The sequence below is a fragment of the Camelina sativa genome, chromosome 7 (assembly GCF_030686135.1).
Source record: "Camelina sativa cultivar CO46 ecotype springtype chromosome 7, ASM3068613v1".
Taxonomy (NCBI): domain Eukaryota; kingdom Viridiplantae; phylum Streptophyta; class Magnoliopsida; order Brassicales; family Brassicaceae; genus Camelina; species Camelina sativa.
This window is the reverse complement of record NC_141886.1, coordinates 21,641,806-21,661,113: the sequence shown is the minus strand read 5'-3', so window position 1 is coordinate 21,661,113 and position 19,308 is coordinate 21,641,806. Positions and strand designations below refer to the sequence as shown.

The following is a 19,308-nucleotide window of genomic DNA, read 5'->3' as shown; positions in this document are numbered from 1 at the left end:
TTTGTCTTTTTGCGTCTCATTTGTGTCATAATTAATATCTGTACGATGTTGATGCTGGTGAATATAAAGTGAAAAAATATATAAATACATACGTCTTAAACCAGTGAATATTTTATAGGTTACACCAAGTACCTCTAAAGATATTTAATTATGTCTTAAAATGTGTTAGATTAAATATATGTTTTCCCTCTCTTGGGTTGATTTTGGAGTAGTTAATTATATTACACATCATTAAGCTGGTGTATTCTTAATTAAAAGTATCATATTAATCTGAAAAAAACATGGATGAATAATGTTGAGCGCAGCTTATTATAGCAAAAACTAATGTACGAGGAGTGGTATTTAGAGTCTTGATAATTAAATACGTCTGCAAGATTTTGCAGAGGGAGGTATGTACTATCATCAGTAATAGTATAGCAACACAGATAAAAGTCATAAAGCCCTAGATCCGGTCCCTTTAATTTAATTCATATATGATTTCACATAAAAATAATTTTGTTAAAAAGTTTGTTTTTTCATTAAATTCTGAAACTATCTTTTTTTTTTTTTTTTTTTTTTTTTTTTTTTTGTTAAGTTACTTTAAAAATTGAATATAGTTTACTCTGCATGTCAAACCCATAACCCATTTAAGTTATTATTTGTTTTTCTTTTTAGATCTCGAGAAAACTCATGCCGAAATGTAGATTAATCATCGAACATGTTGTTTAAATTTTATGTCTGTGTAAAACCTTTACAATGATTAATTACATAATAGAATAGCTAATAGTAGAATTCGTAGACGAGAGCACTCGATACATGGTGTATATACTCTATATATATCCAAAGAAAAGACATAATCTATTCTCACCATTAAAATTCGTGTCTACTACACCACAACTCATTCAGTAACCATTGTAAAATAAATAATAATAAAATGCAATTATGGACTGTATACGTCCAACACTTTCTAGACTATCTCTCTATCTCTTTACATCTTAACATGTTTGTTCTATAAATACAAGCCTTCCTAACTCATAAGATAGTAACCTTAACTCCACCAAAAGTTTGCTTGTTCTTTCTCCCCATCTGCCTCTCTCTCAAGAGCAGTTTTTCCAATCCATCAGTTAGAGATCATGAACCTTGAAGAGAAACCAACCATGACTTCAAAAGCTTCATCTCAAGCCGAACATCTCTATTACGTCCGCTGTAGCATCTGCAACACCATCCTTGCGGTAACTGACCTACAGTACATAAGAAGTTGTATAAGCATATATTTACTTGCATGAACCCCGTATATGTAGATAATATCACATGCATGTGAAGCTATATACTTTTGTTTATGCTATGTATTATTTTCAAAATTTCGAGCTAATAATTGTAAACCTTATCTACACCCATATATAGGTTGGGATACCATTGAAGAGAATGCTTGACACTGTAACGGTGAAATGCGGCCATTGTGGTAACCTCTCGTTTCTCACCACTAGCCCTCCTCTGCAAGGCCATGTTAGCCTCACTCTTCAGGTACATATAGATAACGCTTTCCTTATATATATATATATATATATGTGCATAAAAGCAATGTATGAAAAAGTTATATTAAGTCTACTTTACTCAATTTATCAGATGCAGAGCTTTGGTGGGAGCGAGTATAAGAAGGGAAGCTCTTCTTCTTCCTCTTCCTCTACCTCCAGCGACCAGCCACCACCTCCCACCACCGTTTGTCGTTAAACGTAATTAAGCACAAGATTAACAATTTTTCTACCTTTTTCTTCTATAAATATAATCGCTTTATATATATAGTTATAACCATCTTTGATATTGCAGCTCCTGAGAAGAAGCAGAGACTTCCATCAGCTTACAACCGCTTCATGAGGTTAATTAATTTTTGACATATATATACTTCACTTCCAAGATATGAAATTTCAAATGCATGAATATTATATATAATGTACTCTTCTAATTACTTCTTCTTTTCCTTATTATTAAATATAAAAGGGATGAGATACAACGCATCAAAAGTGCTAATCCGGAAATACCACATCGTGAAGCTTTCAGTGCTGCTGCCAAAAATGTAAGACAATATATCTCTTTTTTGTTACCACTTAAAGTACTTATACCAACCATTGTTTCATTAATATTAGTTGTAAAATGTCACAAACAGTGGGCTAAGTACATACCCAACTCTCCTACTTCCATTACTTCCGGAGGCAACAACATCCATGTAAGCTATACAAACTCAGTCTTCTTTCAAAAAATTATACAAACATTTTAATGGTTAAAATTTTGTCTCAAATGTTTTGCTTTAGGGCTTGGGGTTCGGTGAGAAGAAGTGAAATCCCTGGGGGGAAAAAGCCTAAAATTAACAAACGCATGCACGTGTGCGAGTAGCTACATTACGGAGTCGTTTCTCTCATCTTGTGTGTTGTTGTTGTAATGTATTTTCTTCTTTTGTATGTCATCATGTTGCAGAAAATGATGTTGCCTTAGTTTTATGACTTTACATTTCTGTCTGTCTTAGATTTGAAAGTAACGTTACTTGCTATGTCCCTTTGGACGTTTATGTCTGGTCTTTATTTGTCTTAATCCTATCAAAATCTATCTGCCTATTCCTCAATTCCATCAAGGACACTTGTTGTTTTTCCAAGGATTTGCAACTTTCAACATCGTAAACTTCGAATTCGAGAATCTCATATGACGTGAGTGTGTACAGACTACAGAACAAAACAAAAGTGAAAGCTCACTTTTTCTCAGCGAATCATCATAACAATTATATATACAAAATTGTCTGAACAAATAAAAAGACTGAAACACTGTGTGAAAAAAGAAGAAGGCATAGATATCTGAATCTATATTTCTTCAGAACATTATTGACTGGTGAATAATAATAAACAAGAACAGTTACAAATTACAATAACACTTGTAACATGATCTGATCTTCATTCCTCTAATCTAATTCATCTCACCAAATTCACAAACTAATCAAACCATGCAAGACTTGTCCTTGTCAAGAACTGTTTCAAGAAACTTGAACCGGTTTCAAAGGAATAAGAATGTTTGCAACCTTTTTGTTAGGAGCCAGTGAAATAAAGCTCATTATATTCTTGCTTCGCATCATCAGTAAAGTTCCTCTGTTGTTCGATTCTTTGCAGATGTGATGACAGTTGTAGTAGATCAACAGTGGATGATCCTTTTACGGTACATGAACTAGATCCAGCAGGATTGGTCTTGCCAGGATCGATCCATAACCGTTCCATCCGATTAAAGTCTACTGGTGAGTGATTTGGTTGGGTGATTGAGAAAGTTGTGTTTGGAGTTTCAGGGATGTGTTGTTGTTGGGACTGAGCTGACAGAAGAGAGAGAGCACAAGTAGAGCGTGACGCCGACCCATGTAAGTCCCAAATAGAGGATACTTCCGGAGAATGAACCGCTGGTTTAGATTCATAAATCCTGCTGCTGTTTTGCCCAACCGCAGGAAACATGGAACAAGTAGGTTCATCTTTGAAACTCACGAGTCTACTACTAGCATGGTGGTCGTGCTCATCGATTACTCTGTATAAGAAAGTACCGGGAAACTCTTCTGGCAAGACCAACGAGAAGTCATTGACTGATGAATTCTCCAGAAACTTGTTGCCTACCACACCTATTGACACATATATATATATATATATATATTAGGCTAAATGGAAGATGGTAAAATACAGAATGGATTCAAGTTTGCTATTTCAATAGTACAACAAAATCGAAAGGGAAAGGCAAGACCTGTACCTTGAGAGGTGCGAAGAAGCTTATGGCGCTTCCCCGGTAAATAATAGAATGCAGGCTTCCTTCGTCGCTCATTGTGACCGGCTAATCGCCTTCTGCAACTTCTTTTGCCATCATCAAACTCTGAGAGGAAATGAAACCTGACCAGAAGAAAAAAGTAAAAGAAACAAACAATCATGGTCCATTATATGTTAAAAACATTGAACGAACTACAGAACATGTAAAACAACTTGAGAGGAGAAAGAAGAAAACCTGCTGCACTGCTGACAAAACCTCTGTTCAAGACCATTAACTATGACCACAGAAGTTTTAGAATGAGTGTCGCAAACTCTATGCCTTTTGTGGTAATCTTTGGAAGAGCTCAGATCCAAATTACACCCATACACTTGACACAAGGGCTTCTGAGAGCACAGGTTTGAAGCTCGAGGAGCAAAACCTCTAGAGGAGGTATCATCATCGTTTCCTAAATCCAAAAAGCTCCTAAGTTTGAAATCTATCCTAGACAATTCCTGACTAGAGAGCTTTGAAGAAGAAGAAGATTGTTGTTTCTCCTCTTCCTCCTCGTGCAACAAATTGGAAGGAACCACTTTGCTAATGGAAACAGCACTAAATCCATTGGAATCACCAGCCAAGTCAGAAATCAACACATGATGATGATGATCATTCTCCAATCCATTAGAGAGACTCTGTCCAAAATTTCTATTCTCAGCAAAAGAATCAGAAGGTAAGAGAGTTCCATTTCCCAAGAACACACTTCTCCCGTAGCTCCAAGAATCCATCACCAAAAAAACTGAAGACAACAACAAAGTGTTAATCACTATATATATCTGACCAGGTTCTGCTTCCTTCAACTACAACTAAGCAATTCAATAGGTGAATTCAAAACCCTAAAGTATGGAGCTTTCTTCTTAATTGAGAAAACCCAAGACGACGATTCACAGATTCCTTCAATTGGACCAAAACCCAGATGTAATTGACGAAAATATTCAAATCCTAGCAAGAAACGAAAATAAAAATCAATACTTTATCACAGGGAAATCAAAAACAGGATCATCAGTAGAATAAAGACGAAAAAAATTAGGACTTTTGCCCCCCTTTACCCCACTAATGCAATTAAGGTATCTTGGAGAAACAAAACAGAAGGAACCAAATCGTAAACAGAAGAAGGAAGAATAAGAGAATGAATAAAAACTTACAGATTAGAGAATAAGAGGGAGACGAACAGAGAAGAACTGTGTATGAGGAAGGAAGGAAGCAAAGAGAGAGAGAGAGATATAGAAGAAAAGTGAAAATGAGGGAATCGAAGGGAATAAGGGTGAGAGGTGACGTCGAAGCAGATACTGTTTGTTTTGGGTCAACATGATTTCCACTAAACCCATCTTCTTCCTTCTTCTCCCACATCCTCCTCTCTTTCTTTCTTTCTTTTTTTCCTTTTTTTTATTCTTCATTCTGTAAATTTTTTGGATTTTCAAAGTGTGTAAATTTGTTTTGAGATGTTGGATACTGTATTTTACTGCTTCTGAGTACAAGAGATTCGGCGGCTGATAGGATACTTGAGTAAACTTGTTTATCAGTGTTTTATGTCATTTCATTGTTTCTTATCTAAATCTTATTTGAAAACATTTTTGAATTTAAAATGTAAATACTTTCAAGAAACAATATGACATATCTTGTTCTCAATGCATGTATTTTTCAAAATTAAAAGTTTTATAATTTTGGTGTTTTATTTCTGACAAACACGTTTTTGGTTAATTATTTGGTTTGCTGGTGGCTTTGAAATTGTGAAGATAAAATATTGAACAACATGGGAGAAAAGCGTAACCCCCATTTTATATATTAGCAAGTTGGAAACATTATTTTCTATAGAGTTTAATCAATTTTAAATAAATCGCTTTTCATAAAAAAAAAATGTATTCCTTTATAATAAAACGGAAGTACACAATATTGTTTTGTATACTATATAATTTTAATAAGTTGGTTACAAATAGGTTATAGATTAATTGGTTACAAATTAAATAGTAGATATAATTTTAATTTATTTTCGGAAGATTTTATTATTAGAAAACGTTGTTTCCAAAAATTTTAAAGAGAATATTCTAAAAAGTCATTTTATATCATCTAACTAACCATATTAATTTACTTTATTAAATTATTTATCAAAAAAATCCTTTGATATCTAACTTAACATATTAATTTGTTAATTATCATTATACTTCACCTCTTATTTTTTATATATGAGTCTATTTTGTGAAACAAATAAATTATTATATTATTTATTATAATTAAAAAATATTTTTATTTCCGGATATACCATAAGTTGAATTTTTAAAAACGAATATAAATTGTTCAATCTATTAAATATTCAAGCTTTAGTAATATTATTCTTTAAAAACAATATCTATTGAACTAAAAATTTTACTGAGAAGCGGGTCAAAATTTGAATATTTAAATTCCATTTCATATTTTCTTTTTGTTGAATTTTATAATTTTATAATTTTATAAACTTTAAATAATTTATTTTGAAATATTTTTAAAATATTGAAACTTGATATAAAAGTTAGAAACTATAAACACTCTAAATTGATTTGTTATAGCAATGTCAATAATATGTCACTATAATATGAAAGAATTTTAAGAAACCAAGTATATTAAAAAAAAGTATAACAATATATTAAATTACTCATAATATAATAACTCGCTTTATAAAAACCAAATTTACAAAATTATGTTCTATAATGACATTCAAGTCATGATGTAAAATATACATTGTTGAAATAACTTCACATATATAAACTAATACAACATCTTAAAATTTTATTTTAAAATATAAAATATACAAAATTTGGTATAAAATAAAATTTAACCAGTGTTATAGGACCGATATTTATCTCGACTCATTAACAATATAAAATTTACAAAAATGTGTTTTTTTTCAAGCCATCATATTTAGCATATGATTTTTATTGCATGATGTTTTATCCAAAAAAACTTTTAAAAATAATCACATAAATTATATTTTATATAAAAATTACAATATAAATAAAATAAATTTCAACTCGTACGCTAGCACGGATCTTAATATAGTAAAATGTATCGGGGGTGCTGAATGTATAAATTTTCTATAGAGTTTAATCAATTTTAAGTACGGTGCTAATTCCAATTATCCAAATCAATACATAAGTTAGAAAGAAGAATATATTGGGGGTTTCCTTAAAAGAAAAAGAAACTTTGGGGTCGCGAAAAGAATAAATAAAATAATATGAGAATCATCGAGTTGAAGGAGATTGGTGGTGGAGCGTGAATGGACAAATCCCTTCTGACGCTTCCCAAACCTTTTGCTTTATTACAAAATCAACCCTTTTACTTTTTTTTTCTTCTTTTCTTTTTCTTAAAATCAGCACTTTTTATATAATTTTTTGGGTGGGAGCCAGAGCATATATTTTGTTGGCCAACCAACCGCACTCTTTATTCAGGTGATGGAATCTAAGCCAAATATTTCTTATGTAGTTTCATAGTTTCTATGATTTGATCGTTTCTCAAATTTCGTTAACTTAATGGGGAAAAAAAAGAGAGTCTAAAGTAATTTTTAGACATATATATGATGTGTGACTCAAATTTAAAAATAAAACAAACAGTGGGAAAAATGTGAAAATAATTATAATTAACGGATATGTATAATTATAATAATACTTAACAGAAAGATAATTACTCAAATAAAAATACTGATTAGGTTTGGAGAAAAATTAAATTAAAAACTAAAGTACGGTGCTAATTCCAATTTGCAAAGCCAGGTCCATCAAATTTACGTAGCAATATAAAGGCCTGTTTCAAGCCCATTTAACTACGGTCTGTTCAATTTTCACGTATATTCTTTTTTTTTCATCGTAAGTTCACGTATATTGTTAAAGAAAAAAAAAGAAACTAAAAGCAAATATATCTTGAAGTAATAATAGTCGATGTTCAATGTGCACCACAAAAGATTAGTAATGAGTTCGACAAAAAAAAAAAGAAAAAAAAAATTGTAATGATTTCTATTTATCACAGTATTTGATAACAATGGAAAGTTCAGGTTTTTGAACTTTAGATCGAAGACCAGAGTTTATTTTTGTTTATAATGACATTGACATCATCAAACACACACAGAACACGAAAACTGAATTAGATGTTTTTTAAAGTTAAACCGAATGATATAACATTGTTTTTCTACCGAATAACCAAGAACTAACAGTGATTTACTATATCCAATAAACCAAATCGAAAAGTATCATTGTCGATCCAAACTTATTAAAATTTGCAAATATGACAACATATATGACGTAAAATATTATAACTCATCTAACGAAACTCCAAATACTATCTTGTGAGTGTCTTTATTAGCAAGGTTCATAATTATATCATTTTACTTTGCATAATTACCTCAACTTTATGATAATCACATGTTTGGACGTTGGACCCTCCATCCACTAGAGCCTAGAGGAGAGGAGAAGAAAGCCATTATATGTATTACTTATTAATTTCATATACCCGACTTTTGTCTATATTGGTGACATGTATCATTGTTTCTACCAGCATGAGTATATTATTTTGGTTCCCTTTTTTGTTTTGTTGCCAGTACGCATGAGCTGATCGTAATACATTAGACCCCCTCCTATCTGCTTAGTATTGGTTTATCATGTATTTTGTTCTTTGAAAACTACCTTAAATGTTATAAAATTCTAACATGTACAAACGTATCTCGCTATTTACATATACTGTAATACAAATTAATTTACAGTGTATGTGAAATGAATACAACGTAACAAGATAAATTAACTATTTTTAACCTACCTAGTGTATAATTAAGATGAAATTAATTATCTTTCTTTTAAAAAAAAAGACCAAAGTCTAAGTTTCGTTAAATGTATTTTCTTATGACTATTTAATTTTCCTTTTGAAGTCCAAATTTCAGTTTCATCAGTTTTTTGTTTTTTTGAAGTAAACAACACAATTTCACTTGGAAAGAGTTGTACATCGGCTATCTTATCCATGAACCAATACATAATAATTATCCTTTGAAAGGCTATATAGTAGTGTTCCAAAAATAAAAAAGGCTATGTATAGATAGTACTCCGTATGCCTTATGCATGCATTAATAAAAATATATCAAAATGCGAAACTCGAAAAGCAACCGCAATCTATGCATGACAAAAGCTTTTGGACATCTCTTTTGCTGTCCTTGATTAGTTTGTTAATTAATACATTTATCTAAAAGCAATATAGTGCTAATCTTTTTTTAAGGATAAATCAATCTTCAAACCAAAACATTAATTATACTTTGTCATTTCTATCGAAGTTCTATGACGCAACTCGTGACAGGACAACAAAAAAAACGTCTAGGCATACTAGATTAAGTTATAATAAGTTATTGATTGCTACTTCTCTTATAATAATATTTTAATGTTTATGAATGATCATGCAAATAGATTCTGCAGCAGTAAATTATCTGGTTTAGGTTCGAATTTTTTTTTTTGGACGTGCTATCCTTATTCTCGGAATAGTATGCGTTCTCAATTCTCATATATATTTTTTAGTTAGCCATGTTTATTCTTCGTGTTCCAAATAGTTCGAAGACTATTTAATCCGTAGTAGAACTCGAATCTTTTATGTTAATCTTTCTACGATCCTGACTAGCTTTGCTTGAACATGTAATATTCTATGTATTACTAGTTGACAAGGAAACAAAATTGCAAGTGGAGATCGTTGTTGGTCCCAAAAATTTTGTCTGCTTGACTTTTTCTCATGTTATAGATACATCATTTTATTGAGAACTAGTGGCGCCATAAGTTTGAAGACTCGTAACCGACGACAAAAAACTAGACTTATAACTAACCAACAAATGTAAAGGGCAAAAAAACTTAACCGGCTGGTGAAACTTTGTTTATTGGTCCCATGCCATATAATATTTCTGGCTCTTAATGCTTTGATTATGTTTTCCTTTATCAACGCTTTATATGGTCCTTTACATATATATAGCTCAATTTTTTTCCGGTCGGTGAATGTTACTCAATTATATGTAAGTGACAAATTTCTCATTTCTACTGAAATAAAAATGGTTTACCACGTACTCTGATAATTAACATATTAAAATATTGTACAAAATTTATTTTACAAGGAAAAAAAAAGTAAAGATATGGAAACAAAAATCCATGTGATAGACAAGAAAAAACTAGGTATTTTATCAAGTCGATCTACCCTCAAATCTCAAACAAACAAAAAAAATACTATTAAAACATCCACAATCAAATCCAAGAAGTCCAAAAGAATTACATATATAACTCAAGCAATCAGACAAGAACAAATCGAGAAAAAAACAAACAATTTGTTTTATGGGTGCTATTACCATGCAAGATCTGATGGAGTTGATGACGCTCAAGAGAGTTTGAATTATATATGAGTGTTGTTGATGTTAGCTACATTGGTAGTCTCGTAGACTGGCAAGCCTCCACGAGACAACTCGTAGTTTTGCAATTCGAAGAGATCAGAACTTGAATCACTCTCCATTCCATCATCATATCCCTCTCTCTTTATTCTCTGATCATCATCTTCATCATAAGCCCAATTGCTCTGATTCTCCGAGAGGCTCTCCATCACCTTGAGTTTCTCGTCCAGCCACGAGTAGTCTTTGTGGGTCTTCTTTTCCTCTTCTCCCACTTGTTTGGTAGCAGAAGTGTAATTCAAGAACTGCTTGTAGTTCTTGGTGGGGGTGTTCAAATAAGGAGGAGGAGTTCTGAAACCTGAGCTTGATGACGAAATTAGAGATTTTGATGATGATGATGTCGTAGTGGTGGTGGTGGTGGTTGAATTAGATCTGCTTGAGCTCAAGAAATGGCTTATACTGCTTCTTCTCCTCCTCTTCATCCATCCTGCTCCGGTGACCTCCTCTTCCACTTCGGGATCTGTTGCCTTCGACTTTGACTTGGACTTGTTCTTCTTTGAACCTGATTGATGGAACAGAGAGTTCAAGAAGCTGGCGATTTTACCACCTGGTGAGCTAGGTTGCTTGTGTCTCACGTTACTAAGTCTCTCCTTGATTGTTGTAACTTCATGATGATCTTGGTGAAGATGGTGCACCTGTTCAGAACATCTGATCGGCAAATCTAAGCTGATTCTTCTTCCTCCTCCTCCTCCTCCTAATATTCCCCATTTCCTACGATTCTCCTCTCTTGCCGCGTTATAGCCAAACTTTTGTGTGTTTCTATGGTCGCCGGAGGAGGCTTCGTTGTAGCCGGAGAAGTACACAGCGGCCTCGAACACGTCAAGCTCGCCAGAATTGCGCTTGTGGGTCAAAGATATTCTCCTGGGAAGCTTATCTGGCTCTGCTGATGAGATCCCTTTCATTGACATAATTATCTTTTAGGGTTTGAGAATCAGATACTTGGATGATCCAATAGTCTCTTTCTATGCTTGATTTGCGGGGAATGAGGAACAAGTTGATATGGGATGATATAATGTGTTTAGGTTTATATAACAAGTGATGGTGATATGTAACTCCATCATTAAATAAACTAAGGTCGTAGTATGTGAATTTACGGGTCGTAAACGTATCATGCGATACTCATACGTTGATATTAGTGGATTACGATAGTTTGTTTTAATTTTAATTTGGGATTTAAATGTTTTCAATGCTGAAAAAATTAGATATTTGGAGAGACACAAGTCATAAGAGTTTGTGTGACCCACTAAATGCGTGGGTGAAGAACTTAATTGAAGGAGAAAGGTGGGCTCATTTGATTTTATGAGCTTTCTGATAAGTTGTAGGAAATTAATTGATTGTATTTATGATAATGTGGGGCTATCGTCTCTTATTGCCTTGGATTCCAATTTCGAGTCTTCTTTTATTTTCGGATTTAATTTTGTCGTTCATTTTAAAAAATCTTTATGTACATCAAATCATACACAACCCATGATTCCATTAAATTTTTATAGATGAATGCATACATACATATGTATTATGTACACTAATATGTTACATATGAAGAAATATTACTTAGTTGAATGGCGAGTAGGGATGTACATTTTTGTGTTCCATAAACGTTAGGCAAAACCGCAAAAGCACTTTGCATTGCCATTGACACAATATGCAAAATATGAAAGATACCCAATTAAATTATGTAATACGCAAACACAAGTTGTTCCGCGTGTTTTATATGTCCGATTTCAATTAGGACTATCAGCCTCTGTTTGGAGAATGAATTTGCTTTTTGAAAAAAAAATGTAAACATTACGTTAAAAATAAATGATAAGATATTTTAAAACTTATCATTAGATAGCTTTTATAGTGTGTTTGTAATCCCCTTATTGTCAATTCTAGTTTAACTTAATGAGTTATGTTTAAGTGCCATTATCTTTTGATGAAGAGCTTCGAAGTCACTCCTCCATGAGTCCATGATATATAAATCTTTAATAAATTCTTATGAAACTCAAGTTAATGCTTTATTTTATAATCATTCTCATCGGTAGCATACATATTTGATCGAAATTAAAATATTTTATTGTTATTTATAACTTAATTTTTGTTTTCTAAATAAGTGTCGTTTATATTTTTAATGCATATTTTATTTTGTAATGTACTCTCTCCATTTCAAAATATAGAATGTTTTAGTGAAAACACGCATATTAAAAATAATTACTTTTAAAAAGTTTAACCAATCATAAATAAGTCTGCATAATATAAAATATAAATTTAATCTAAAAGTTGTATAGAAAGTTAGAAACATCCTATATTATGAAAAAAAAAAATATTTCTCTAAACATCCTATATTATGAAACAGAGGGAGTATTAATTAATAAAAGCATTGAAAATATATTAGATATTGATGAGGGGTAAAGTGAAAATTGTAATTGTTTTGTTTTATATATATGTGAAACAACCAATACAAAATCTGAAAAAGAGGGAATAATTATTATTCCATTTAGTTGTGTCGTTCATATAAACTTTAGTCGTGTTGTCGGAAAATAATAAATTAGAAAAAATTGATATATATATATATATATATATGTTATTTCTTTTTTGAAAAAGATTTGGACTTTAGGTTGGAAGTAACGGTTGGTAATATATACGGTAGTTTTGTTCAAAAAAAAAAAAAAAAAGGTAATATATACGGTAGTAGTCGAACACCTTCCGGAAACAAAAACTCACCATCCCTCCCAAGAAAATATTTGAAACCAAGTGAACTCACCTTGGTAGTAAATTGATATTGCAGCTTTTATGTCAGTTTAATTCATTTGAAATAAATGTCCCAATTTTTGGTATATATTTTTGCTATTATCGACTTTTGATAATTTAGAATCTTTCACATATTAAAGACTGAATCTTAATTTGAAATTTATATCAGTGCTTGAGTAACATAGAAAACTTGTTGCTAAACGTAATTCCAAGATTTTTCAAAACACAAAAGCTACGAAACCACTTTACAAAAAATTTCAAATTCTAGATTAATACGTGCCCGTGCCATAAAACCAACAATAATAATAATTTAAATTCACTATTTCATCAATTTCCAATGAAATAATTTGAATGGATTCGGCTACTTACAGCTAGATGAACAGGTGAAATTTGAGACAGGACACTAAAGTCTGTGGTGCAACAATCACTTGGATCAGTAATGACTTTCTAATATCTTATCCGTCTTATTTCTAAAAAAAAAATCATTGTCAAAACAAAAAAGAGTGGTAGCCAATCTTAAGAGCAAGATTCTGAAGTGGAGCCAATCGTTTATATTGAAGTAGAATTATGTGTTTGGTATAATTTTGGAATAAAGATATCAACTAATCCAAAATAGTTTGGTCCAAAGTTTAAAAAGATTACCTATTACCATTCTAAATATTCAGGACTCATAATTTTGGTGTAATCTAGAATCCACTTTAATTTTTTGCTGGATGTTATAAATCATGGAAACAAAAAACAGATGGAAAACGAAATGTTAGCTAGTTTGATAAGATTAGTCCGGAATTGTTTTTATATAATCCGTTTTTTTATGGTAAAAATCACAAACAGATATTTTCAGTTCAGAAAATTGTTGGCTCCTCTTTATCCGATTTGAACTTAATCAAACATCAGATGATCAGATTTAATTCTATAAAAGACGGGATTTTATATAGGTTGTAAATCAAGATTATGATATCTTTCTATATACATTTAGCAACTACCGAGAAAGATATAAAGATGAAAAGTCGGCAAGGTCACGTTGTATAGATTCCATAATAAATGGTTACAAAGGCAAAACATAGACATGACATGAATAGTAAGTGGTTAGCATAAGATTCGAGCCCACACGTGTGGTGACAAACTGACAATCCAAGGGAGATGACACGTGATATGGTTTGGGTGTACCGTCGTACAACTACAAGACATAACTAGAAAAAGGGTTTTGTCTTGGAGCGTTAGAAGTTGACAATGATACGTTAATTAAGAACACTTGAGCCCGTTTGGAAAATAGACAGTTCCATCTACATCTCAATCATACCTAACCAATCCCTGATATGCAATCATCTTCCCAAATATTGTAACAATTTCGGATATCCAATTCTAGTAGCCTAACATCGGTCGAAGTTAATATGAATGATTGTCTAATTACTTTTGTTTGACAGTAAAAACAAAAAAAAGATTTGAACCTGCACGACTTGGTTATCTAGACATATTCCCTCTAAAAGCTCCCCAAAGTCTGACTTGTAGAGCTACTCAGCTACCAACACCTTCATTTCATACAAACTTGTCACCTTTAGATTAAGAATACTAACATTTTTATCGTATACTTACTTATACTTATAAATGTACGATAAATTATTCGATATTAAGATGATAGCTGTAATATAACATAAATAATGACTTCGCTGGACGATGTGTACCTATTATGATCGTCAGGCCCGGCTCAAATATTATCTAGATCCAGTGCTACTTTCTGAAAAACCCTTAAATATATACTATTTTTTTCAAAAAAAAAAAAATTACATGTAAATTTTTTTTTTTGGACCCTTGGACCCTGTGCCCTTGCACCTCCCGCACATGTTCTAAGCCGGCACTGATGATCGTATATAACATATGTATATGTAAACGATTAATTTTGTTTGCCCAACAAAAAACGATTAAATTTATCAAATAAACGATTCACCCCATGCTATGATAGTATGACTGTGAAGTCAATATCTAAAATTTGGAGGAATTTGTGGAAGAGATAAAAGAGGGAAATGAGTGTGTAAGATAGCTTTCTTTTGTTGTGAACCTCAGCATTCTTAAAGTTGCTTCTTATGGCTACACTTCTCTCACCAGTCACTCTTTCTATCAAACACTTCCCATGTGTGATCTCATCCTCCTCCTTTATATATTATCTTCTCCATTTGCATAATAACATTTAAGTAAATAAGGAACAGTTTTGGTCGATAAGCCCCAAAAAAAAATAAAGAAACGAATAAAAAGAAAATTTGAGAACACGATAAGCAATAATTGGGCCCATTTAGCCCAATAAGTTAATCGTATTTGATCAAAAATGGGCTCATATGTTTGGCCCCACAGCTGACAACTCTTAGAACACAGCAATGCCCTTCTTTTTGAGACAACACACTGTGGTGGGTCTTGAAAGATAGAACATTTCTAACCTTATGACAACTTTCATACACCACAATTTATACATATACTCTATATTAATTTCATATATCTCATTTTCATATGCAAACAAAAAAAAGATGACACCAATTTTTCTTCCTGGGGGGGGGGGGGGGGGGGGGTGATAGAGTGTATTAGGTGAAATTGTATGTACATTAGAATATATAATCACTGGAGCAGTATAAATTTGTTACGTCTGGCTATATTTTGATGACGACTTTTCAAATCATGATATTCGAATTTAATATAATAACTAGTAGTATAGGAAAACTGTTGTGTTGTTTGAAATACACGTACACGAAATAATAAAATATTTAATTTATTTAAATAAATCATCATCTTCTTAGATAAGATATGAGCTAACATTTAAGTACCATCTCCAATCTTGAGTAATTGATCAAAGCCTATATATAAAACATTTCTATCCATCTTCCCGACTGACAAGTGATAACGATGAAGCCAAATTCGTTGTAAACCCAATGAAATTGTCGAGAAATTCCAATAAAATCAAATTCACCGCTATTTTTGTCGGATTTTGTCATGTTTTCTTGTAGAAAATTACAATATGATCAAAACATGGTTTTTGCTGAAAGTATTACCTTTTCACATTAGTTTTCTAGACACCACATATTGAAAGTTCGTTACAAAATATATCATCTGAAGTTTTCTAAGTGTTGTTTTTGTTTCACAAAAAAATTGTTGTTTAAATTTAAAAATAAACTTAAAAATTGTTGTTATTCTTACAAAATAAACTTTATTAAGTAAACAAAAAGTATTTGCAAGATAAGAAAATGTATAAATTATTAATGCGGTCTAAATTATGTGTGAAAATTTAATTAAACATATATAATTTGAAAACACAGAGAATACAACTTTTGAAATTCAAGATGCTCACCAAATGCATAAGTTGAAGACATATAATAAACCAACTAAGAACAACAACATCGCTTGATGTACTTTAATTATTCAAATTAAAAAGACGCGATTACAAAGAAGAGATAGAGGAATTATGAAGCCTCAAGGTCAACTAAGCCTTAGATAAGACACATGGCTCGGGAGCTTAATCTTAGGTCCGTCCATTAGCTTATCCACCGTTCTTCGGGGGTGTCGGAGTGGTAGGGGAGGTCGGGGTCGTTGGGGTAGTCGGAGTCGTTGGCGTTAATGGTGTCGTTGGCGTGGTTGGGGTCGTTGGCGTGGTCGGTGTTTTTGGCGTGGCTGGGGTGGCCGGGGTGTCTGGCGGGGTTGGGATGGCTAGTTTGTTTGAGATAACCGGGATAACCGGGATAACTGGGATAACTGGGATAACTGGGATGGTCGGGATGGTCGGGATGGCCGGGATGGCCGGGATGGTTGGCAATAATCCGGCTGATGTGTAAGTGAAGACGAGGAGGTTGAGAGCAAGGAAGAGTGCAAAAGAGGTTCTTGGAGTCATTTGTTTGTCGAGTGGAAAAAGTAAAGAAGTAGCGTATTTAGTAATCTTTCAAATGTAGTGGGTTTATTTATAGGGTTTTCGCTAGACGAATGATTAAACTTTTATTCTTAAAACTATATATAATTATAAATGTATATATATATATATAATTAAACTTAAGATTTAGCTATATCTTATATAAACTTAATTTTCAAAGTATTAATATTAGTCTTTAGAGTATTTGAAACAAGTTACCTAAATATTCATAAAACATATATGCACAATTTGAAGAAACCCACTACTATTATTTTCAATGAAATATATTTTTCTGAAAATTTTCTTTTATGATTATGGAATATAGAATAAGATTTTTAATTTTATTTTCATAATATAATTTTTTAATACCAACTATTATTTTAAAGCTTTAATTTTCTAGATGAAGAAGATAATGTGGCATATATATAAGGCAATCTATTACTTTCAGATGATGATCGTAACAATATGTGTCATCATCACTCTATTTTGTAGTTTCCAAAAATATAGTATATAGTCGTTCCACAGACTCCGACAAGAAAATAAACTCTTCGTTTTTTTGTGCAAAAAGGAAATAGAGTTGTAGTTGAGATATTTCATGGTAGAAATAATAACTTACGTCGCCCCCCTTAACAAGTTGGTTGAAATAACGACATAATGTATTAATGTTTGTAGTGTCCGTTTATAACCGACGTTAGACACCTATATGTATAAACAAAACCACGTTAACTCTTGTTTATTTTGTAGTGTTGTAATGTAATGTTGAGAGGCATTAAATACTTTTGATTTTTTGTTTTTTTTCAACCTAACTTTAATTAAAATAAAAGTCCTAGATTGATTGCCCAAACTGGAGGAAAATTGTTTACATATATCGTCTCTGACAATAGCAATCTAAAAGAACGAGCTAAACAATCATCCTTCACATTGGACGTCCTTAGGATTTTGGGTGAAAGGAGACAAGAAAACACTAAGCACCTGAAACTCATCAAGAAGCATAGAGAAAACCGGCCACTCCTCCGGAGCTTGCACCATCGATATTAACTCTGCAGAATCCGTCTCGAACCTCTGACAATCAATGTCTCTGGAAACAATACACTCCATCGCTCATAATAATGCTTCCAGCTTCGAATGAAGTGGGGACGCACTGCGACGTTGACATTTGGCACCCAAAACTAAAGTCTGATTCTCACCATCACCACACCACCATCCTAAACCTGAATTTGGTTCCGCATATTTCCACGAACCATCAACTTGACAACGAATTATCATCTCCGGAGTATGCAAAGGTTTCGTCGAACCGGGGCCATCCCGTGCGGCTATTTGGGCTTCTTCCCACCACAATTGTTCGCGTAAAGCCTGATTAGTGATATCTATTGGCCCTAATTGTAACCCTTGGAAAACTTTTTTTATTCCTATCCTTCCATAAGAACCAGACCAGCCACGGTATGGAGCTGTGAGTAGCTCCTAAAGCCATAAGGGCTAACCCTTTACCATATATAAAATCTAGATTTGAATAGATCGAACCAAAAGGGAACTTGTCCGTGTGTAATCCCTCAAAAACCCTCTCCCAAACCTGATGGGAATGAGGACACTCAAATAAAGTATGATTAATAGACTCTGCCGCTAGATCACATCTCTTGCATACCGTGTTACAATTAACTCTCCGAGAAGCTAATCGCACCGTCACAGGAAGAGAGTTAGAAGCAATCTGCCAGAAAAAGTGTTTGATTTTAGGTGGTACCGGAAGATTCCAAGCCTGAGCCTTTAGGACATTACAATTAGGACCGAATTCAACTTCAGCCTTCATAGCCTGAGCTACCTTATAACCTGACTTAACTGAAGTATCGACCAGATTTTGTATAATGCCACACCAATCGATATGGCTTAAAATTTTTGCTAATAGGCAAACTCTTAATAGTTTGAATATCCTCCGTATCCATAAATTCATGAATGATAGGTAAATGCCACTCTTTAGTCCGTGGATTAATAAAATGATTTACCATTAGATTTGGGTGTAGTTGTCGTCCCCTACCGTTTGCAGGTCGAGGATGCTGATCAGGAATCCAGAGATCACGCCAAACCAAAATGTTAGACTCTGACCCAACCGTCCATCGTGCACCTTTTTCCACTAAGCTTTTTGTTGAGAAAATACTTCTACACCCAAAGGAGGGTGAATAAGGTTTTTCTGCCATCAACGGATGTTTATTTCTGAAATATCAACCTCGAAACACTTGAGCAAACAAGGAATTCAGAAACTGTATTAAACGCCAATACTGTTTAGCCAATAAGGCATCATTGAAAGTCTCCAAATCCCAAAATCGTAAACCTCCCTCAGATTTATCTCTACACATTTTATCCCAAGCCACCTAATGAAGCCCCCGCTCTTTCCCATCAGAGCTCCACCAGAAATTTGAAATTGCACTCGTCAATTTGGTCGTTAAGCCTTGAGGGAGTTTGAAGCAAGACATAACATGCGTAG

The 19,308-nt window shown here is 32.8% G+C and overlaps 2 protein-coding genes and 2 pseudogenes across 6 annotated transcripts; 1 reads left to right on the top strand and 3 right to left on the bottom strand.

The window, feature by feature from the left end:
- The first annotated feature begins 843 nt into the window (after positions 1-843).
- LOC104701543 (protein CRABS CLAW-like) lies at positions 844-2,596 on the top strand (annotated as a pseudogene). The gene is made up of 7 exons (XR_015562708.1): positions 844-1,211; positions 1,384-1,503; positions 1,606-1,712; positions 1,807-1,855; positions 1,978-2,053; positions 2,144-2,203; positions 2,289-2,596. The product of XR_015562708.1 is annotated as a protein CRABS CLAW-like (transcript).
- A 114-nt stretch (positions 2,597-2,710) lies between these two features.
- LOC104701541 (squamosa promoter-binding-like protein 6) lies at positions 2,711-5,326 on the bottom strand. 3 transcript variants are annotated; one of them, XM_010417239.3, is made up of 4 exons: positions 4,941-5,326; positions 3,997-4,534; positions 3,748-3,884; positions 2,711-3,622 (listed from the first exon to the last, which is right to left on the bottom strand). In XM_010417239.3, the coding sequence occupies exons 1-4, from the start codon at positions 5,143-5,145 to the stop codon at positions 3,051-3,053; spliced, it is 1,452 nt and encodes a 483-aa protein (XP_010415541.2). In that variant the 5' UTR covers positions 5,146-5,326; the 3' UTR covers positions 2,711-3,050. The 3 variants fall into 3 exon arrangements, with proteins under 3 accessions (XP_010415541.2, XP_010415544.2, XP_087316217.1); XM_010417242.2 differs by having other exon boundaries at positions 3,997-4,737; positions 4,941-5,223; XM_087460091.1 differs by having other exon boundaries at positions 3,997-4,737; positions 4,845-5,083.
- A 4,489-nt stretch (positions 5,327-9,815) lies between these two features.
- On the bottom strand, positions 9,816-11,418 carry LOC104701540 (protein BIG GRAIN 1-like E pseudogene; annotated as a pseudogene). Its single transcript, XR_015560786.1, has one exon. The product of XR_015560786.1 is annotated as a protein BIG GRAIN 1-like E pseudogene (transcript).
- A 6,515-nt stretch (positions 11,419-17,933) lies between these two features.
- On the bottom strand, positions 17,934-18,636 carry LOC147941554 (uncharacterized). Its single transcript, XM_087458563.1, has 2 exons — positions 18,403-18,636; positions 17,934-18,293 (listed from the first exon to the last, which is right to left on the bottom strand). Exons 1-2 carry the CDS (start codon positions 18,634-18,636, stop codon positions 17,934-17,936), a joined length of 594 nt encoding a protein of 197 aa, XP_087314689.1.
- Between the last annotated feature and the right edge of the window lie 672 nt (positions 18,637-19,308).